This window comes from Bubalus kerabau, chromosome 6 (assembly GCF_029407905.1).
Source record: "Bubalus kerabau isolate K-KA32 ecotype Philippines breed swamp buffalo chromosome 6, PCC_UOA_SB_1v2, whole genome shotgun sequence".
In the NCBI taxonomy this organism is placed as follows: Eukaryota; Metazoa; Chordata; class Mammalia; order Artiodactyla; family Bovidae; genus Bubalus; species Bubalus kerabau.
Genome location: NC_073629.1, coordinates 113,528,941 through 113,551,446, shown reverse-complemented (window position 1 = coordinate 113,551,446; position 22,506 = coordinate 113,528,941). Strand labels below are relative to the sequence as shown.

Here is a 22,506-nt window from a genome sequence, read left to right as displayed (position 1 = left end):
CACGTATTAATTTCCAGGTTTCAAAAAATGTATGCAGGGTTCACAGAAAATTACAAATTCGCATCTTCCTCGTGTTCTCTTTATGGTACTAGGTCTCTTGACCACATTTCAGTAGTCTCACAGTGAAGCTGTGGCAGTTCTCATCTCAAAGATGCGACGTCTGAACTTGCCTAATGCAGCAGCCCCCAGCCTTTTTGGCTCTAGGGACCGGTTTCGTGGAAGATAGTTTTTCTACAGACTGGAGTGGGGGGCGGGTGGTGGTTTCGAGATGAATCAGGTACACACTTACTGTGCAGGAGCCTGGTGGGCTGCTGTCTATGGGGTCGCACAGAGTCGGACACAACTGAAGCGACTTAGCAGCAGCAGCCGCAGATGGCCAGCCAAAGTAAGCAAGTGGCAAATTAGGGGGAGAGTAAGATTGAGTTCAAGTTCAAAGAAGTGCTAGGGGACTCTGCCTGGCAAGAGAAGGCCACAGAGGGTGGCTGGGACTAGGATCAGGAAGGGCCAAAGAAATGTGCTCAAGATGAGAGTGGGGCTTCCAGGTGCATACGGTGTGTGAAGGTGATACCAAAGGTGTAGAAGCCCAGGGTGGGTACCAGGAGGGCAAGCTGTAGACACATACGAGGGCATATGTGTATATATGAGTGCACACCACGTGGCCACAAGGAAGAACAGGAACCACGTGGGAAATTCTAATCTCAACTGCAGCCGTGGTTTCAACCTCCCTGGCCCCTCAGCCAGGAAACAGACTGTGAGTAATCGGCAGGTCTGTGCGCAACGCCGGTCCTCCGGGTGGAGATGTTGAGTTACAAGGCCCGAAAGGCTCACGGGAGAGCAGAGGACCTGGGAAACCCACACGCTTCACCTCTTTAGAGATGTGAGTTGACTGGGGTCGGGGAAGGGTGATCTGAGGCTGTGGACAGTTGCGGTTCTGTAGGGAAATTCTTGAACCTACGGAGGGTTGGGCCAGATTGTCTCTGAGGCCCCCTCCAAGGCTGGATTTTCATCTTGAGGCCTCAGCAGACAGAATATTCCATGCCTGTTCCCCGCCCAGCGGCGCCGAGGAGAGAGCAGAGGAGGGGGCGTGTCCACTTACCGTAGAGCTTCTCCCTCATCTTGCCCTGGGAAGTCTGCAGCTTAATGTCCCCCTGGAAGTGACCGGTCATCTCTCCGTGGTGGGTGAGAGGTGTGTAGATGGGGAGCTGAGTTTCCGTGGCTTCTAACCGTAGAGCGATGCAGCCCTCGCCTTAGGAGGTTGGGGGGACAGTAGTCAGGTCAAGACCCCCTCATTTCACCGGAGAAACACCATGCATTTGTCCTGGAGGTTTAGTCCCCCTCCCAGAGCTGCAGTGGCCAAGGCAGGGATTATGGGACTAACCTTTCAGAACAACTGCTCAGCAATTTGGGGAAAACAGCTCAAACCTTCAGTGAACTCCATGCAGATTAGTGGATGCAAGAAATTAAATCATAGAAAATCCAGCAGAAAACCAGAATTAAATACTAATTTGATTGCTGGAGAGAAGGATAACCTCCCAAGGTTTGAAGCAGTGTGAGAAATGACAAAACAAGGCTGACAGATAAGAGAATATAAGAGTTTAAAACTTCTGCATAGAAGAATTTTTAAAAAATGGGAAGAGGACTGACTGAGGCCATTCGCTACAGCCAGCTTCAGAGAGGATATTTTATCTGAAAGCCTCAAAAATCAAATCTCCAGCAGAGTAATGGGCAGAGTACCCCACAGACATTTTCTACAAAAAGAGAAAGGTAGCTGGTTAATTTCATTACTCTAAATGGAAACCAGTTCAGTCTTCTGAGTCATCAAAAATGCAAATTAAGGCAGCACTTAAGGGACTCTCTCACAGACACGAAACTAGCAAAAGAAGGAAGCAAAGAACAGTGCCAGTAAGGATCTGGGAAGACCGTACACTTGGACATGAGAAGGTCAACAAGGCAAGAAGCAGCCTTCACAGCCTTCAGTTTGATGACAAGGGCCAAGAATCAGAAACACATGTACACATCGCTTTAGCCAGGAAACATGGGAGCTTGTCCTAAAGAGATGATCCAAAAGGATAACTGTAGCCAAAGGAGATTGAAAAATGTCCACAAAGAAGAAAAGGCAACCCTCGTCCACTCTTGGTGGGAATGTAAATAGGTGCAGCCGCTGTAGAAAACAGTATGGCATTTCCTTACAAAAAACAAACAAACTAAAAATAGAAGCAATCTCATTCCTGCTCATATATCTGGAGAAAAGGAGAAAACTCTAATTCAAAAAGATACATTCACCTCTGTGTTCATAGTAGCACTATTTACAGTAGCCATGACATAGAAGCAACCTAAATGTCCACTAACAGGTGAATGTGGTGTACATACACAATGGAATATTAGCTGTAAGAAAAATAATGCCATTTGAGGCAGCAGGGATGGGCCTAGAGCTTCTCATACTGAGTGAAGTAAGTCAGAGACAAATATCATACGATATCACTTATATATGGAATCTAAAGTGTTGTTCAGCATATTTACAGAACAGAAACAGACTTGCAGACATAGAAAACAAACTCCTGCTTACCCAAGTGGAAAGGAAGCATGGGGGGGATAAACTAGAAGTTTGGGATTAGCAGGTAAGACCACTACATATAAAATAAATATCAGAGTCCTACTGTATAACACAGGGAGATATATTCAATCTCCTATAATAAATCATAATGGAAAACAACATGACACGATATATATCTGCATCAACTTGCTGTACACCAGAAACTAACACATTGTAAACCAACTGTAGTTCAATAAAAAATAAAAACGTCCACAAAAAGCTCCATTTGAGCATTATTGATAACACTAACAAAAATAATTGGCTGAGCCTCAACAGTGGTAGTAAGGAATAGTTTTAACAATAAGGATATAAAAAGATTGAAAGATGACCAAAAAATGAAGATATAGTAAGTTCATGGAATATTATGAAACCATTAGAAGCAACCATCATGAAGGCTGGGTTGGAGGATCATGGAAAATGTGTCTTATCTAATACTAGGTGAGGAAAGCAGACGATAACAGGTGTCTCTGTGGTAATTATTCATGTAGAAATCTATGTGCCTATGGATGAACGCTGGAGTGTGAAAGCAAATAAATACGAGACTGCTGAATGATTTTTTTTCCTAGTTATTAGTATGATGGGTCTTCCAGGAGGTTAAGAATCCACCTGCCAATGCAGGAGACATAAGAGACACGGGTTCGAACCCTGGGTGGGGATAATCCCCTGGAGGGGGAAATGGGAACCCACTCCAGTATTCTTGCCTGGAGAATCCCATGAACAGAGGAGCCTGATGGGCTACAGTTCATGGGGTCGCAAAGAGTCGGACGTGACTGAGCATCTGAGCACATCGGTATGATGTGCTATTTGTCAGCATGAACACCAAGAGAAAGAAACAAACAAGGACCTCAGTGTTTGGAAGGAAGACGGAGCCTCAGACCCACATGCCCGTTTCCTGCCAGCAAACCTCCTGACGCTCCGGCACCATGTGGATCCTTCTTTGCTCCATCAGACTCCTTGGGCTCTACCTACCCCTGCCCTGGCTCAGGGACCTCTTTTCCAGTGCTGTGGTGGGAGGGAGTGGAGGGCAAGATTCTGGAGCTGCGCTATCTGGGTTCAAGTCCAAGGTCACGCAGCAGTGGCTGGGTGATCTTGGACATGTCACTTCATTTCCTCACCTCTGCAATGGGGGTGGTGATGGCATCTAGATCCCAGGGCTCTGGGTAGAGCCCGCAGAGCAGGCAACAGACACACGTGGGCACCCTTCCTGTCTGCAGCCTCTTTCTGCTTCCCGGCTTTCCCCGATCAGCATTGACCACCTGCAGATTCCTTCCATTGGAAGCGGACGCCCGCCCTGGACCCCACTGCACATGCTGGTGGGCCTCATGCCCTCTGCTTCCTCACCCCACTCACTCCCTCACTGCACACGGTTCTCCCAAGTCCAGAGATGATCCCCGGGGCTCTTGGTCTGCAGGACGCAAGTCTTTACTTGGCCGGATCTCTCGGCCACATTTGCTGTCAAAACCACCCGCTCCTCTCGAGCAGCTCTGATGGCGTCCGTGACCCCAGTCTTCCATTTTCCTCCCACTTCTCTGGCTGAGTCTGCTTCGCCTGCTCCTCCCCACAGCTGACCCAGTTCAGGAAATGGAAACATCTGCTCAGCTACCGAAACCACGAGTGCAGGGCCATCCTCCATCCTCTTCCCCAGATTCCCGTGGTCAAACAGTGGCCCTTCTCAGTACCTCTCAATTTTAAACTCTCTTTTTTTTGCCGCCACCACTTTCATTCTGGCTCCCCCATCCACCACGTGTTGTTGTCGTCGTTCAGTCACTCAGTCGTGTCCGACTCTTTGCGACCCCGTGGACTGCAGCTCACTAGGCTTCCCTGTCCTTCGCCATCTCCCAGATCTTACTCAAACCCATGTCCATTGAGTCAGTGATGCCATCCAACCATCTCATCCTCTGTCACCCCCTTCTCCTCCTGCCCTCAATCTTTCCCAGCATCAGGGTCTTATCCATTGAGTTGGCTCTTCACATCAGGTGGCCAAAGTATTGGAGTTTCAGATTCAGCATCAGTCCTTCCAATGAATATTCAGGGTTGATTTCCTTTAGGATTGACATCCATGTTGATCACTGCAAACTCTAAGTTGCAAAGCTGACCATGTTATCATCTTGCTTGACTCTTTAGTGGCTTCCTGCTGTCCCCAGGATGTGGTATTTACCCCTAACCTGGCTTGTGTGGAGTTGCCAATCTGGCTCCTTGCCTCCAGCCTCTCTCTAACTACCTGCCCCCTCATTCCATGCTCTAGCTGCACTATACATACGAAGTTCAAGGGCAAAGCTAACACCATGCTGGAGCCAGGGGCAGGCTGAAGATCTTAACAGAAGATGATGTCTCTCTAGGAGGACAGTTGTTGGGGCCACAGGCCTTCTCAAACCAGTCTGGGCTGGGCATTGAGCAGTGCCAGGTGGACCTGGGCTCAGATGAGGGCTCAGCCAATTACCACCCATGTGGCTCACTTTACCTCTCTGAGCCTCAGTTTGCTCATCGACTAATGGAGAGGATAGTGTCTGCTTCACATGGTTGTGTCAAGATTAGTCATAATATTTCAAGCGCTTGGCATGGAATCCAACACGGGAGAGGCTCCATAGATGAGAGGGGCTATGCGTCCCTCTTGGGAGTTCGATGGGTCATCAGGATGACTTCCTGGTAACGGTCCCTCTGGCAGGACCAGGATGGGCAGCAGGCGGGTTTTTTTGTGAAGGAGATAGCTCCCCTCCCTGACATAGGTGGCCTCGATCACAGGTATGGTACCTATAGCACCTCTCCTGGGACCCTTACCGTAGGATTCGTCACTGTCGGAGGACTTGATGCTGATCAGGATATGCTGGTCCAGCAGGTACTCGGGGTCAGAGATGATGGGCTTTAGCTGCAGAGAGAACAGCATGGGTTAGCTCGGACAGGTAGGGGACAGGCTTGGGGGAGCCAGCCCAGAGAGAGAGGAATGTATGGGGAGAGGGACACAGATGTTCTTTTTAAATTCAAATATCTGCTTTTCCTATCCAAGAGAGCAGGGAGGAACCCGTATGTCCACCCTGCCCAGCATGGTGGAGTTAACTTCCTTTCTGACTCCCCACCCCCGTCACACTGCACCCGGGGCCCTGTGGAGACAGCCTGATCCCAAACATGCCTTCACCCGCACCACCTCCCTTCCCTTCCCCCACCCGCACACCCCACAATCAAGGGGTGGGGGGAGGGACGGGGCCAGGCTGATATTCAGACGTCTGAATGCACCCCACTCCCAAAAAGAGCTCAGCCCTCCCCTTGGCCCCCCGTCCTGGGATGGAGGCTGCATTGAAGGAGGCACTGCAGGATCTGCCTTCCATCTGGGAAGGAGGAATCTGTGTCCACCTGCAGGACAGCCTCCCGGATGGGCCTGCAAGGTCCTGTGAGTTGTTGGAGGGTGACTCAGCAAGTGGCAGGCACAGACCCCAAGTTCCAGCCTGACCCTGAGTCCCTGCTGGTGTGGGTGGGGGCATGTGGCAGGGCCGGGGGCACGGGGCAGGGCCGGTCCACAGGCACAAGGAGGGGCTTTGCAAGGCCGCCTGCTCCTGCAGGCTACCGCTTGTGACTTCCTCCCAGCTGAGGGCTGTTCCTCGTGTGGACCCCAACACAGAAGCCCTAATAAAACCCTCGCAGGCTGCCCCCTTCCCTCCCCTCCACAGACACTGAGAGACCCCCTAGTGTGGGCCTCTGGGTCCATGCCGACTGACAGGATGGACTCTATTCAGAAAGCTCCAGAACAGGTGACTGGACATGGCAGTGGGAGCTCTGGGCCATTCTTGAGGCTCCAGTGCTGTCCCCAGAACTCGGTTCACCGATGTGCAGAGACCACTGGCTCCAAGTCAGCCATGGGGCTGGGGTGCTCCTGAGGCAGGAAGAGGAGCCCCCGTGCCACCACCATTACCAGGCAGCAGGGGGACAGGAGGTGGAATCTGAACACAGAAGGTCTGCGAGGGACATGGCACCTCGTGGGGGGCAGGGAGCCTCGTCAGGTGCCTCGGCGGGGTTGCAGATGGTGAGGAGATGGGGGGTGATGGGGGGGCCTCTGAGATGCTGGGGGAGCAGAAGAGACCAAGAGCGAGGAGAGGGCCAGGAGCCAGGCCGAGGAGCTGACATCAGGGACCCCACCGGATGCAGGAAGTGGGGCCAGGAGCAGACGGGCGCTCCAGAAAGACCCCTCGGCCAGGAGGGAGGGATGGAGCGCCCCGAGAGGCAGCAGTGGGGCGGGGAGGGCCAGGAGTGGGCCGCTGCGGGGACGTGGGGATTGGGATGCTGGCATCGTTTCCGACTTCATGGAAGTAAGAAACGCGCTGTCCAGGTGCTTCCCAGGGACAGCGGGAGAGGGTCAGGTGGGGCAGTGGGGGGCTGAGCTGGGACATTGCCTTGGAGCCCAGGGCCACCAGGACTTGGGTCCTGAAAACAGCGCCAGATGGGGACTTCTGTCAGCCCCACCCCAGCCTCTTGCACTCAGTGAGCATGCGTGCTCGGTGGTGTCTGACTCTGCGACCCCGTGGACTGTAGCCCGCCAGGCTCCTCTGTCCATGGGATTCTCCAGGCAAGAATACTGGAGTGGGTTGCCATTTCCTTCTGCAGGGGATCTTCCGGACCCAGGGATCAAACACTCCTGTGTCCCCTGCATTGGCAGGTGGATTCTTTACCACTAGGGCCACCTGGGAAGTCCCAGCCTTTTGGAGGACCCCAATCTGAAGTCTACCCAGACTAGAAGACTTCGGGACTCAGACATAGGTCTTTTCATGTGTGGTTCACAGGTCGGTTCCAATCAACAGTTAAGGCCAGTGCGGGGAGCCCGGGCCCCTGAGACCTGCTTGCCCACACTACCCTGAGGCCGTCCTTTAAAACTCACTTAGGGCATCACATTCCAGGGAATCTTCCAGCGGGGCCTGAGACCCCTGCCCTGTGTGAAAAACCTGCCCGGCCCTGGACACTTCCTCTACGTCCCTTCCCTTGTTAATTGATAAAGAAGCAGGGTCCTATTCCACGTGTCTCCAGAGTGAACACCAAACATGTCCATCATCAACGTAACATCACAAAAGCAGTGCTGGGTCCCAGTTTTCTGTAATAAAGACAAATGTGTTCCTATAAGGTTGCCTGCAATTCTACCCTCTGCTTGCTGGGGGCCAAGGACAGGTCAGGTTCTCTGTGCATCCAGAGCCAACACACCTCCGTCTACTCCTTCGTGTGATCTTCCGAGCCAGGGCTGAACAGAAGGACACCGCAGGGGGGCTGGGGCCTTGGCTTGTGGGTCCTGGGTCTGTCATTGCAGCCGTGTGACCATGAACAAGCCTCTCTGGGACCTGCCTCCTTTCCTCTCTCTGTAAAATCACGTGGTCAGACGACACAGCCCCTAGACCTCTTCCATGATCTATCAGGGGAACTGAAATCCATCTAGGAATACTGGGCCCATATTGTGGTGAGAGTTGGGCCATAAAGGAGGCTGAGCACCGCAGAATTGATGCTTTTGAACTGTGGTGTTGGAGAAGACTCTTGAGAGTCCCTTGCACTGCAAGGAGACCCAACCAGTCCATCCTAAAGGAAATCAGTCCTGAATATTCACTGGAAGGACTGATGCTGAAGCTGAAGCTCCAATACTTTGGCCACCTGATACGAGGAGCTGACTCATTAGAAAAGACTCTGATGCTGGGAAAGATTGAAGGCAGGAGGAGAAGGGGATGACAGAGGACGAGATGGTTGGATGGCATCACCAACTGAATGGACATGGGTTTGAGCAAACTCCAGGAGATAGTGAAGGACAGGGAGGCCTGGCGTGCTGCAGTTCATGGGGTTGCAAAGAGTCAGACACGACTGAGCAACTGAACAACAAGAGGTGCAGGCCCACGTTTAACCACTGCTGGGAGGAGCGTCATAAACCACCGTGAAAGAGAGGCAGCTGCTTCTGCCCGGCCGGAGCTCTGCCACTGGCCAGCACCTCTGGCCAGTGAACACAAAATCGTCTCTGTTCTTGAGTTACCTTTGGGAGGGTCTCGCCAAACTTCACCACCAACTCCCCTTCACTTCCTTCTTCATTTTCTCCTTCCTGACTCTTGACAAAACCTGTCGGGGGGACAAGAAGGCAGGTTTTCAGAAGAACAGCACAAGAACCAGACAGAGAAGACTCCTGGGGTCGCTCCAGCAGGACAAGGGAGGACACCCACCCTTCTCTTTTATCTGTTGGGGCCACAGCATCGTTGAGGAGCCGAGCTTGCTGGAGATTCTGTTTTGGTTCGGGGGATGGTCATTTGCCAACACGGTCTAATTATTTTTAGGGCACTCAGAGATTCCCCTCCCTCTCGGCTCCTCTTTGCCACAAACCAGGCAATGGAGGAATCATCACATCATAGGCGAGGAGGAGATTAGGAAACAGGACGGCTCTGGCTCATCCCACGCCACTCAAGATAACAGCCTTTTGAAATGCTAATTTAAGCTTCCTAACATTCTGTTTCCATAGAAATGTATGCAAATGTCTCGATAGTTTATTAAAAACACCCGCACAAAAATCCTCGTCATTTTTGGAAGTGCTATGCCCTTGCTTGGTGAACTGGGACCCGGGGAGACTTCAGGGAGAAGGCGGATCTGTCACCAGGAGGGGAGCCTAGGCGGAGTCTGCGGAGGAAGAGAGGTGGGACGGCACTGCAGCAGGTGGCCCATGTCTTGTTCCCAGTTTCTGGAAGCATCTGTCACCCCGTGACACAGGGCCTGCTATTGTGGGGCTGACTCCCCACTTCCCACTCCGGGCCACCTCCACGAGGAGAGCTAGAAACCGCACAGACCGCCTCACCGTGGTGCGGCTTTAGACAGTATGCCTCTAGAAACGCCCCCTAGAAAGACTGTCTCCTAAACCCAGCTGTGTGCGAACCGCTCCTGGCTGACGGGAGGCTGTCCATCTCTAGCTCGCTTTCAGATGCTCAGACGAGCTGAGAAAGATTGTCTGTGATGCAAGAAAGAGGAGAGACCCTGGGGAAGAACAGGTGATGACCAGCAGCCGCTCCATCCTGGCGCTGGCCTCCACGAGCTCTGGACCTTTGCCCAGGACTCTCTGGTCACTCCAGAGCCCTGGCTTGGGGGACCCAGGAGTGGGCCAAACTCCGCCCAGAGGGGCAGGCAGAGGATCCAGTTGCCCCGCTGCCCACCTGGTGTGTCTGTGCCCCAGGGACCGCCCCGACCCTGGAGCAGCAGCATCGCAGGTCACTGGGGGCCCTGCAGTAACCGGGTCTCCTCTTATACTGTCCACCTGCAGCCCCACTCTGACCCTGTCCCCACCAAGGCCCATCAGGAAGGCCTTCCCAGAGACAGAAGAGAAGCACCACCAAGGACCAGGCATTGGTGAAGGGTTGCCTGCACCCCCCCAAAAGGCAGTTAGTTGAGCGAGCACGTACTCTCCAAGCAGCTGGAGTGGAACTCCAAGTAGAATTTGGTCTGGGACTTGGTCTTCAGTGTGGCATAGCACCCGAGAAACTCGATCTGCCCTTGGCTGTCGGTGGTCCCGGGGCCTGGAATGGGGGAGAGCAGAGGTTCAGTTCCACAGTGTGTCCAGAGACGGAGCGCTTCGATCTAGCCCCCCTCCTCCCCTGCAACACCGAGCTCCCTCCTTGCGTCCAAGGTCTAAGCGGAGGGAGGGTGTCCCCTGAAATCCCACCACCCACGCCGGTAACAGCCTCTCTGATGAGTCCAAGCTGGTGCAGGGCAGAGGGAAGAGTTCTACGCTCAGCTTTGCCACCAAAGCTGCGTGGGCCCCGGGTGACACCCTTAACGCCGTGGCCTCCCCAGGGGTTCTGGCAAAGAGGGCTGGTGGATGCCCAAACCTATCTTGTTCCTAAGTTCACATGGGGAGGCAGGCCTGCTCTTCCTTCCAGGCATGGCTCCTCCTGTTCCTTCCTCGGAGCTCCCTACGCTCACTGGCACCCAGGTAACCTGCAGGTGCGGTCTTCCTTTAGATGATGCTTCTGCGAGCGTCCTGAGGCTGACTGTGAACAGTGTCGCGCCCTTCTGTACAAACTCTGAGCCGCCTGAGAGCAAGGACACCCCCCCATCCCTCTATCCTTCCCCTCCTTCCTGCTTTCCTTTCCTTCTCCCCTTGATTGAAGACCAAGTGGCAAATATAATTGTGTATACTTAAAGTGAACAACAGGCTGAGCTGATACACGCAAACACTGTGAAATGATTTCCAAAATCAAGATAATAACATCCATCATCTCACATCATTAATTGTTTCTGGGTTTTGGTAAGAACACTTAGGACCTACTCTCAGCAGATTTTAAGTATACAATGCTGTATTATTATCTATAGTCATCATGTGGAATATTAGAGCCCTGGAACTTCATCTTAGAACTGGAAACCTATAACCTTTGACTTACCTCTCCTCCCCTCTCAATCAACTTCACTAGCTCCTGGCAACCACCACTGTACTCTATATGAAACTGGTATTTTTTAATAAAGACCGCACATATAATTGATACCATATGTATATCTTCGACTCGTTTCTCTGTCTTATTTCACTTAGCCTTCCTCTTTTTTTTTTTTTTTAAACACCCAGCACCAAGGCCATGCTCCGCTTAGGTAGACGTTAATCCTGGCCATCGGTGTTTGTGAACATCTACTGTGTGCTGAGTTGCAGTGGACAGAGGGCAAGGCTGACTCTGGGGATGGGAAGAGGGTCCTCACTGGGCGTGTGATGTATGGGCTGCTTTATCAATGCTGCAGGAACTCAGAGAACAGAGAGGGGGTGGGAGCCAGCAAGAGGTGGAAGATTCTGGAAAGGCACAGAGGCCAGAGCTAAGAAGGAGACAGGATGGTGGGTCAAGCCTTGTGTGGAGAGTGGAGGTCACATTGCTGGGGCCATGGATGTCAGGTCAACAGCCCACGGGCAAGAGTGTCTCAGGAAGACAGGGTTCCAGCCCCATTGACATGAAGGACGAGGAGCAAACCAGGCTTTTCCAACCTGTGTTAAGCCTTGCACTTGGCCCTCCTAAATGAGCCCTCACTGTCTGCTGACTGTGGAAGTGGGGAGTGGGCAGAGCAGAAATTCCTGCTCTCTGGTCACCCAGGCCCAGGGCTGGACATGCTGCAGACAACACCCAGGCCTCTGCTTGGATGAGGCTGGCCCGGCAACCATGGCTAAGCTGGATTATTTGCAAAATTACCTGCAGATTATAGAGTATTATTTACTCCAGTATTTCCTCAAACGCTATCATCTGCATCCTATCTTCACAATTTTTACTGCCTACCACACACCTGTCCTAATATTGACTTAACATTTCCTTTAAATAGACTCACTTTAAAGCCTTAAATAAATGTATTTACATATAAGAGTGCATCACAAGACTAAATGGAAAACCAGTGTTGCTTGCCTTACATAGAAGCGTCACATTTAAAGCATATTAAAATAAATGCATTACTAATAAGTGTTTATCCATGTCCCACCGAGAATCGTCTTTGATGACACCTATGCCGCACCTTGGGAATCACTTATTTTTCCCAATTTTAAAGACTGTATTAAAACTGAAGCTTTAAGAAGCTGGCACGCTTGCCAAAGAGAGAAAGAACACACTCTGGACTGAAATCATGGTGCGGTATGGACATGAAGGGACTCGACTTGCGGACTGTGGGCTTACCCGGAAGGATGAACATTTATCTAATGCAGACAATTGATTGCTACAACCAGAAGACGAGCGCTCAGGCCTCCTGTCTGCACGGAGAAGAGACGGACAGACAGCACCCCCCCCACCACCACTTACCATTCTTGGAGACAAACTGGGAGGTGACTCCTGCCTCAAATGTGGCAAAAACAGGGCTGTGGTCACTGGTCATGATGTCACTGGTGCTACCTGCAGGGGAGGGAAGGAATTTCTGAGCAGGGGAAGAGGGATCCTTCTGGTCGAGCCAAGGATGGCCAACGCATAGCAGAAATCAACTGATGCGTATGGAAGCCACCACAAGTTTGATGGTTTCGTATGGCTGCTCCATTACCTTCCACAACCATGCTTGAAAGTCTCCATGAAAGCCTGTGACCCTCTCCTCCATGGCTAAATATACCCGTAATAGTTTTTTTTTCCCCTAAAGACTTGTGAGTTTTAAAATATATAGATTGTTGTGTGTGTGAACTGTGGGGTTTTTTCTGGTCTAAGCACTTTGCTGCCTTGATGAGGAGCTCATGGCACAGAGTGGGATGGGGATCTCATCACTGTCCCCCAACGCACAATGCCTCTGGAGAGCATGGAGGTGATGGAAGTGTAGAAACGGAGTACAGAGGATTCTTTTAAGGAGTCTGGCACTCAGATGAGAAGGGAAGGCAGCGGAGCATGTTTAGAGGGGACAACAGAAAGAGCAGAGGGTCTAGAAGTCTAGAGTTCCAAGTGCGTGTGATAGAGTTACATGGAGACGTTTGGCTGAATACTCAGGGCTGGAGATTTTATCTTCTGCTCTGGAGTCAGGATGTTAGGTGATAGCAGAAGCCACAAGGATGTCTGCGCTTCAGAGGGAAGACATAAAGGCTGAGAAGAGATGAGGATGACAGGCCAGGGATGGGCAAGGCCAGCGTTACCGGGCCAAAGGACACGCAGCACAGGAGAGAACGAGCCGAGATACACCCTTCTCAGTAAAGCACTTACAAATCAGCAGAAAAAGAAAAAGAGATTAATGTACCAGCCCTCCAACGACCAAAGGGAATGGGCAGAAAATTCAAGAGAAATATAATAGATTGTCCAATAAACAAGGAGAAAAAAGCTCACTGGCAAACAACCATCAGAAAGACAACTTTTGAGAACTTCCCTGGAGGTACGGTGGATAGGCATCTACCTGCCAATGCAGGGTACACAGGTTTGACCCCTGGTCCGGCCACATGCCTCAGGCAAGTAAAGACCAAGAGCCACAACTACCGGGCCCCCATGCCACAACTCCTGAGGCCCATGCACCGAGACCCAGCACGCCACGGCAAGAGAAGCCACTGGAATGAGACGCCCAAGGACGGCAACAAAGACTAGCTTCTGCTCACAGCAACCAGAGAAAGCCCGTGCATGGCAACCAAGACCCAGGACAGCCAAATATAAATTAAAAAAATAAATACATAGAGAAATCATTTTTCTTTCCCAAAAAGACAACTTGAAACAACAAGGAGATGGATGGAGAAAGAGAAGCAAGGAGAAGCAAGACGGTGGGGAGACTGGGACTAGGGGAGAAGGAGGGCATGCCACAAAGGGCTCAAGTGAGAAGCTTAGCTAGGCCAGGAGGAGGGCACCCCGTTATACTGAGACAGAATGGAAGAGGGAGGCGGAACCCCATCTAAACACACTTGGCCATTGGCAGGAAGACGTCAGTGAGGGTCCCATGTTGTGTGAAGCAGGAGATGAGGGAAGGGGGGCAGTCAGGCCAAGTGTGGGGCCACAGATTTGTAGTGGAAACAGAAGAGCAGTTAAAGGGTGGACAAGCAGGTTTTTTAATTGTTCTCTAAAATATTTTAGATAAGGGGGACTTCTCTGGTGATTCAGTGCCTGAGACTCTGAGCTCCCAATGCTGGGGGCCCAGGTTAGATCCCAGGTCAGGGAACTAGATCCCACAGGCTGAAACTAAAAGTCCGGCTCACAGCAACCACATCAGAGAGCCTGTGTGTTGCAACTAAGACCCAGCACAAATAATAAATACTAAAACATAGTTTAGATGTGTGCTGAGCATGACAGCATTAGCACTGGAGCAGCTGCGTGAAACCTGGGAGGTGCCTCGCTGTGACTGTGTGCCCTGGGGGTCCCGCCGGCCGCGGTCATTCTGGGCTTGGCCACGCGACTTCCTTGGGCCAAGAGGACATTAGTGAACGTGAAGCAAGCAGAGACCGGGCAAGCGCTTCCACAGCTGGGACTGGCTGCCAGGAATCCCCAGACCCAGGCAGCAGCAGCCTGAACCAGCCTGCAGGCTGGGAGTGGACGTTCAGATAGATGTTACGCAGCCAGAGATAACTGATACATACTATTGATATTACCATGGGGAGACCCAAGCTCAAAGTTCACCCCCACTTCCTGAGTCGGGACATTCACCCCCTTTGTTTTCCCAATTTCCTGCCCACTTACTACTCACGAAACCCTCTTCAGCATGCCATGAAATATCGCCAGCAAAACGCCTGACTTCTTCACCTTCACCTTCATGTGCAAACCTGGCCCTTCCTGGAAGACCGTGCAGCTCCTAGGTGAGGCCTGGCTTTCCTCCCGTTCCTGATGCGGCCCAGACCCTGGGCGGGACGGGGGAGGCAGCTGTGTCCTCCCAGCTCATCTATGCCAATTCTAGACCAGTCTCCCTCCTTCTTTCTAAAGACCCCCATGATAGGCTTGCTTTGAATGCCAAGTTTAGGTAGATGGATGGACTGCAGCCCTTTAACTTAGGAAATTGCGACCTCTTAACTTGCTACTCACCGTAGGACTGACATACCACGTGTACCAGGGGGTAAGACTTCCAGAGGACTCGGTCACACCAAGAGGGCAAATTGTACTTCATCTGCAAGTCAAAGTCAAGGCTGTGTGAAATGCTAGCTAATCGATAGCTAGTTAGCTAGCTAGCTAGATACAGATATAGATAGATGATAGATTTAATGATAGCAGAGCCTGGAGGTAAAAAAATTGACAAGACCATTATACTATAAGATATAAAAATTCAGGCCAATCTCTTTCATGAACATAAATACAAAATACTTACAGTATTAGCAAATCAAATCTAGCAATACATTTTAAAAGATAATATACCATTACCAAATTGGATTTATTCCAGAATTGCAAAGGTATTTTAATATGAAAAATCATTCACTGTAATTCACTACATTAACAGAGTAAAGGAAGAAAATCATATTGCATCCATAAATAAAGAAAAAGAATCTGACAAAATTTCATATCCATTCAAGATTAAGTATATATATTAAAGAATAGAAGGGAATTGCTTCAACCTGATATAGTATTTGCAAAACAAAGCAAAACCTAAACTACCCCTTACAATATTTAAGGCTTTTACTCTGAGATTAAGAATGAATCATGAATGTCTGCTATTCCTATTTTTAGTGCGCATTACCAGGCCAAAAGCAAAGGTTCAGAAGAAAGAGCAGAGAGCAACACCTCTAGAATCATGAGTGACATAACCATTTTCCATCTCTATTTTATGCCCCCAACATTATTCCACACCCGCTGCTATCACAGCACCTCATACATTTGATTATATTTATGTTTACTTGCAAGTTGGCTTCCATTAAGTGATTTAGAAACTTTTTGAAAAATAGGAATCTTGTTGACTCTGCTATAATCCAGAATGTGACCCATGGACTATTAATATTTGAATATTTCATTAAATAGTAATGTCCCCTAAAGCTCCTTGTCCTAGTTATAATTTTTAAAAATGCATGCTACTTTTAAAAGAAATCATAAAAGAAGAGATTAACTCATGGCATCTGTAGTCCTTGGGTTCATCTGCCGCTGGTTCTTTATAGAATTTCCCCAGAAGTGATTTTCAACTCTTTCCACCTGCCTTAAGTCCTGGCTCCACGGTCATGACCCACAGTTTCAGACACCTACACCCTCCTTTAATGAGTTTTGCCTGGCCGTGCTCCCTTACCTATCCTCCTCACTATTTCAGGCTGTCTTGTTGCTTTATATTCTTACTTTTTTTGGACTCAAATGAACCCCTCTACCTGATTTTCAATCCAATCTCTGCTTATTTTCTCCAGCAATTTACTTTAATAACACACTCTTGCTATCCGTCCCCCTGCACTCATTCATTCACCATCTACCCAGGCACTCACTCACACATCCATCCATCCACTTACACATCCATCCCTCACCTACTTATCCATCCAGCCATCCATCCATCCATCCATCTATCCATCCGTCCACCCACCTACGTATCTAATCATTCAAACAATATGTACTATGACAAGCACTCTCCAAGGTACACCATGAGCAGGATGTCTGTTGGGTGTGACAGATAATGCAAACTGGCAATAACAACCCTCCTTAATGAATATCCCCTTTCAAGTTCTAGCTCTTTCTCCTCTGCGTGCTAAGTCACTTCAGTTGTGCCAGACTTTTTGTGACCCTACGTACCATAGCCCACCAGGCTTCTCTGTCCATGGGATTCTCCAGGCAAGAATGCTGGAGTGGGCTGCCATTTCCTTCTCCAGGGGATTTTCTTGACTGAGGGATCAAGCCCACATCTCTTACATCTCCTGCATTGGTAGGTTGGTTCTTTACTGCTAGCGCCATGCCTGCAAACATAATATTTCTCATCCTAAAAAAGCCTATCCCTGACACCTCCTTCAATTACTTTTTTCTTTTTTGCCATTTTCCTTTCAAGAACGTTCTCTTGTCACTGCCTCTATTTCTGGATTCCCCATTACTCTTTCCTAACTTGAGGTATATACAACCTGATCTTCCCACATGGCTCAGTCCATAAAGAATCTCCCTGCGAATGCAGTAGACGCAGGGACTTGTTTGATTCCTGAGTCGGGAAGATTCCCCTAGAGGAGGAAATGGCAACCCACTTCAGTATTCTTGCCTGGAAAATCCCATGGACGGAAGAACCTGGTAGGCTACAGCCCATGGGGTCCCAAAGAGTTGGACACGACTGAGCGATTTCAGTTTTTTGGTTTTGTTTTATAGTAAAGTGCGGTAATCTACGCTGTACAACTTGAGGATTTTTTTACATTTGTATATGCCCACTTAACCACTACCCAGATCAAGCTGTAGAAAATGTCTATCATCCCAAAAGGTCCATTTGTGTCCCTTCCTTGTCAATACTACCGCCTCTGAGAGGTAAACACGACTAGTGACTAAAGTTTCTCCATTGGTTAATTCTGCCCACTCTTGAACCTATCAGTGGCCTCATTCAGTACATATTGTTTCGTGTTTGGCTTCTTTCAACCTTCTTCATCCTATTTCTTGTATAAATTTGTTTTCATTTTATTGCTGCACTTGTATCCCATTGTATGTATAAATCACATTCATCTACTCTACTCTTACTGGAAATAGAATTGCACCCAGTTTTTGGACATTATAAACAAAGGTGCTGTAAACGTCCCTGTATCTGTCTTTGGGTGAACAAATGCACTACTTTCTCTAGGGTGTACACCAAAGCAGACCTGCTGAATAGGGTAGGTGCACGTTCAGATTTCAGAGATGCTGCCAAACTGTTACTTAACACGGCAGTTCTCAGCACTGGCTGCTCTGCAGAATTATCGGAGCTTTACAAAGACACAGAGAGCAGGGTCCCACCCCTGATCTGCTGCATCAGAACCTCTGGCGAGCAGGTGGAGACATCTGTATTTCTAAAAAGACTCACTAGTGATTCACCTGCACATCCTAGGTGAAGAGCCACTCTGACCCCCTTGCAGTCTGGATCTCACCCCCAAGACTCTAAGTCAAGGGACTTCCCTGGGGGTCCCATGGTTAAGAATCCTCCTGCTAATGCAGGGGACATGAGTTCTATCCCTGGTGTGAGAAGATTCCACATACCTCACAGCAACTAAGGCAGGGTGCCACAACTCCGGAGCCTATACTCTAGAGCTCGTGATCCACAGCAAGAGAAGCCACCATAATGAGAAGCCGCACACCACAAGTAGAGAGGAGCCCCCACGTGCCCCAATTAGAGGATGTCCACCAGCAGCAACAAAGTCCCAGCGCAGCCAAAAAACAAAACAACCTCTATGGCAACTGTTCTTTTAGTGTCCACCCAAACCCCTGATCCCAAGTCCGGCTGCTTGCTCAGGGCTCCTGTGAATGCACCTGTTCTCCTTGGCTCACACACTCTGAGCTGCAGACCACCGATCCTCAGCCTGGCTTCTGTGAAGCTTCGAGCTGTCTACTTGGCCCTCCAACCACCTACATCCACCCTTTTTCTGTCTCCTTTGTCATCTCTTCTTCTCCCTCCCCTCTCTGAATGGAGATGACCCCAAATCTGTCCATAGCTCTTCTACAGTCATCGTCCACGCACTCTTTGATGATCTCACCTATTCCCATGGATCTGACCATCTTCTCTGTGCAGACAGCTCCCAGATCTACAACCCAGCCCTGGCATCTCGCTTTAGCATCAGTCTAGTATTCTTAACTGCCCTCTGGATGTTTTCTTTGGGATTTTCAACTCACGTTACACAGTGAGTCTGAAAACAAGCTCTATTTCCCCCCTCGGAGCCAGCTCTGCCTTCTGATCTCACAGTTTGTATGAACGTCAGTCAGATGGATCGATATATCCTGCTTTTCTTCTTTCATTTTCACCGCTTCCACTCCCACTCCAGGCCCAGTTATTTCTCAGTGGGAGCCTCCTCGTTGGTCCCCTGCATCACCCTCATCCTTTACACTGATGCAGACCGGTCTTCTCTGTGTATCACTGTCATGCTGCCAGCCCTTCAGGGGATCTTATAGTGGCTTCCTGAAGCAGGTGCTCATCTAACAGGTGAGATCGCTTGGCCTGGCATCAAGGACCTTCCTCTCTGCCATCTCAGGCCCCCGTCTCTTTCTCCTCATACTCAAGTCCAACTAGACCATCCCCTCACCACCTCCAAATGCACCTGCCGTGGGCCTGTCCCGATGGTGCCTTTAAGCCAGATGAGTCCAGCCACACAGCAGCCAGTGAGCACCTCATGAGGTGTCCTGCCTGCCCCGAGTCTCAGCCTCCTCGTGGAAGCAGTCCTGGATCTGCTCTCCTCCTCTCTACGTTTTTCCCCTTCTCTAACTCCTGCTTTGTTCAGGCATCTCCCCAACTCTTGGCCTTTTTCTTACACTGCCATCCACTCTTCTACCTGCCCCTGAGCCCAGGTGTTGCCCAGAATTCTCTCCATTTCCCCAGGCCTCTAGCGGCCGGGGAAGCTCCCCACTGCAGCACCCCTAGGCCCCAGGACCCAGCACAGGGCTGGTCCCCCTGGACCGGCTCCCAGAGGGTGATGGGTGCCAGAACTTCCTGCCTTGGCATCTGCTCTGGCAATCCTTTCAGCCTGAAGTGGATCAGCCTCCCTCAGCCCTTGTCCTGTCTGTCTGTTGAAATCCAAGTGCCCTTCAGGCACCACAAAGCCCCTCTTCAAGAAGCCTCCAGGATTCTTCCCTGCCCTGGTGGTTATTTCCCTCTGTGAGTACTCTTCACAGAAGTGGGCATCACATTATATTCTGCCTCTCGTTAGGGCTTCTCTGGTCTCAGATGGTAAAGAACCTGCCTGCAGTGCAGGAAGGAAGATACCCTGGAAAAGGGAATGGCTACCCACTCCAGTATTCTTGATTGGAAAATCCCATGGACAGAGGAGTCTGGTGGGCTACAGTCCATGGGATCATAAAGAGTCAGACATGACTGAGTGACTAACACTTTCACTTTCTGATGAGTTGTGTCTTTGTCTTGTCTTTCCTACTATCAACTCTTTGAGGGTAGACATCTAACTCATCTTTGATCTCCCACCACCTAGGACAGTGCCTAACCCATCACAGGTCATCGGTAAATACCTGGTGAACAAGAATGAATGAATGCTTTATAATAGTTTCCTCACTGTTCCATGGAACACAAGTAGTCTCATAAGATATTACCTGATATTTCATGACCAATTGAATTTGGCACATGAATTTTCCCATAGAGAACCAAGTGCTCATAAACCTATAAAGGCACTGATAAGTCCTGAAGCAAAGAAGCTAGTATAATGATGATTCACTTGGCAGATTAGCAAATATATTAATAGGACTTAAAGAGAGAAAATATGCAAACAGCCCATACAGCTTAATATAAAAAAACCCAAATAACCCAATCAAAAAATGAGCAGAAGACCTAAACAGACACCAAAGAAGACATATAGATGCCCAACAGATACATGAAAAGATACTCAATATCGCTAATTATTAGAGAAACACAAATCAAAACTACAACGAGGTATCACCTCACACTGGTCAGAATGGGCATCTTTATTTTTTAAAGTCTACAAATAAATGCTGGAGAGACCGTGGAGAAAAAGGAATCCTCCTACACTCTTGGTGGGAATGTAAATCGGTGCAACCACTATGGAGAACAGTAGGGAGTTTCCTTAAAAAACTAAAAATAGAGCTTCCATATTATCCTGCAGTCCCACTCCTTGGCATATATCTGGAGAAAACTCTAATTTGAAAAGTTACATGCCTTTCAATGTTCATTGCAGCACAACTTACAGCAGCCAAGACGTGGGGACAACCTAAATGCCCATCAACAGATGGATGGATAAAGAAGACGTGCTGCACACACACACATACACACACGCGCGTGAACAGCAGCATCGTGAGCCAGCTCCTTGCAGTGCCCATGTCTGCTTGCCCAGCTTCTCCTTAGGGGAGGGTTTTTCTTTGTGACACGATCAACATAGGATTTCTACTGCCATTTCTTTTTTGTCACCTGGTGGATGAGGGTTCTCTTCACTTCCTGTTCGCCTTTATGGAATGGACAAAGGAGGGGTGAGATGTGCAAGGCGGATGGAGGTGGAGGACAGGAAAGGACTCACCCCCGTGGCTTTCTGCTTAGTGTAGGCGTATTTGTCCCGAGTCATTCTTTCAAAGCGATAGGTGGGTGCAAATGTGATTTCTTCTTCCTCTGAAATCAAACAAAACGGTGGTTTCAGTTTTGACTTCCCGTGTTTCACATCTGGGCAAGTTTCTCTCTTTTCCAGGCATCATTCTTCCCCGCCCGGTGAGGATGTTTGGGAAAAAGGGAGACAGAGCCATGGAGGGAGGGGGCCCATGAGAAAAGGATGGTGGTTCTCACCAAAGTGCAGGAAAACCTTCTGCTCCTTCCTCTCCATGAGCAGCTGGTCGTGGGACAGGAGGTCTGCGTACTGCTGCTGCTTGATCTTCTGAATGATGGTTTCTGCCTCCTGGAGCAAAGACATGGCCGGGCCACTGGTGAGATGACCCCTTCACCACATGACAAGGGCCACATCATCCACATCCTGCCTGCCTGCCATACCAGGACTCCAAGCCCCCGAAGCTGCCCCAGACCCTGGTTCTAGAGATGTCAAGTTGGTGCTTATTTACACTCAATCATTTAATAAGGAGAACCCTGCAAGTGTAGTGAATTATCAACTCAATAACATAAGTTTCTGGCTGTTCTAAATTTGCAGAGGGACACTATTTTTGCACATGGACTTCTGGCATCCTTTTTATAAGACTTCCTTGGTAGGTATGTCTCCCTTGCTCTCTCATGGTCTCTGTGAGACAGCTTGTTCATAAGGCTATGAAAGGATCTGAGACCCTAGCCCCTGAATCTGTGGGCACCAGGCCTCTGTGATCTCGGCTCAGACTCCAAGAGTCACCATGACATTGGTGGGCTGTGCCAGCCTCGGGATCTAGCTGTCCTCTCTCCCAGGACTTATGTTATATCCACTCTGGCAAATGTACTGGGCGGACCCTCTAGGGAGTGAATGGCTGGGATGGCCCCTAATTGGGAAGGGTCAGGATCTGTGGGGCCCCTGTTCACCCCATCCCCTCTGCCTGCTCAGTCAGGAGGGAGAGGAGGAATTCTCGAGAAGCATCTTGTGAGGGAGGGAGGGGTTGGGGAGGGTGAGGAGGGCGCAGATGGGCCAAGAGCCGCTGTGGTAGCGGGAGGCCCAGGAGTGCAGGATGTGGGATGCCTGGGAAAGCATCTGGGAGCAGAGCCCCAAGGCCCAGGTCCAATCCCACTGTCAGAGATCTGCAGTGACCCAAGGCCATCCTCTCAGGCCACTTGTGCTCACGTTTGTAAAATCAGGTCTGTCTCCACCGTCCCCTTCCCTGGCACAGACACCAGTGCAAAGGACTCCTGTTACACAGGGAGCAGACAGGCGTGGTTCTGCTCCCAGGCCTGGCCCCTGCCCCCTCTTTCAGGAGCACAAATGTGACTGCATTTCGTTCTTATCACATCCAGGGGCCACGCCAGTTCACCCCCTTCCCACGGAATCCTTT

General features: G+C 50.0%; 1 protein-coding gene across 2 annotated transcripts in view; it reads right to left on the bottom strand.

The window, feature by feature from the left end:
- The window catches only part of INPP5D (inositol polyphosphate-5-phosphatase D), a 136,428-nt gene that overhangs the window by 9,653 nt on the left and 104,269 nt on the right, over positions 1–22,506 (bottom strand). For both annotated transcript variants that reach the window (XM_055586490.1, XM_055586491.1), the window contains exons 16-23: positions 21,332–21,440; positions 21,072–21,160; positions 15,007–15,088; positions 12,346–12,435; positions 9,988–10,101; positions 8,583–8,665; positions 5,372–5,459; positions 1,097–1,246 (exon numbers count right to left, since the gene is read on the bottom strand). In XM_055586490.1, the coding sequence (XP_055442465.1) occupies positions 1,097–1,246; positions 5,372–5,459; positions 8,583–8,665; positions 9,988–10,101; positions 12,346–12,435; positions 15,007–15,088; positions 21,072–21,160; positions 21,332–21,440 (805 nt within the window). The remainder of the gene's footprint in view (positions 1–1,096; positions 1,247–5,371; positions 5,460–8,582; positions 8,666–9,987; positions 10,102–12,345; positions 12,436–15,006; positions 15,089–21,071; positions 21,161–21,331; positions 21,441–22,506) is intronic.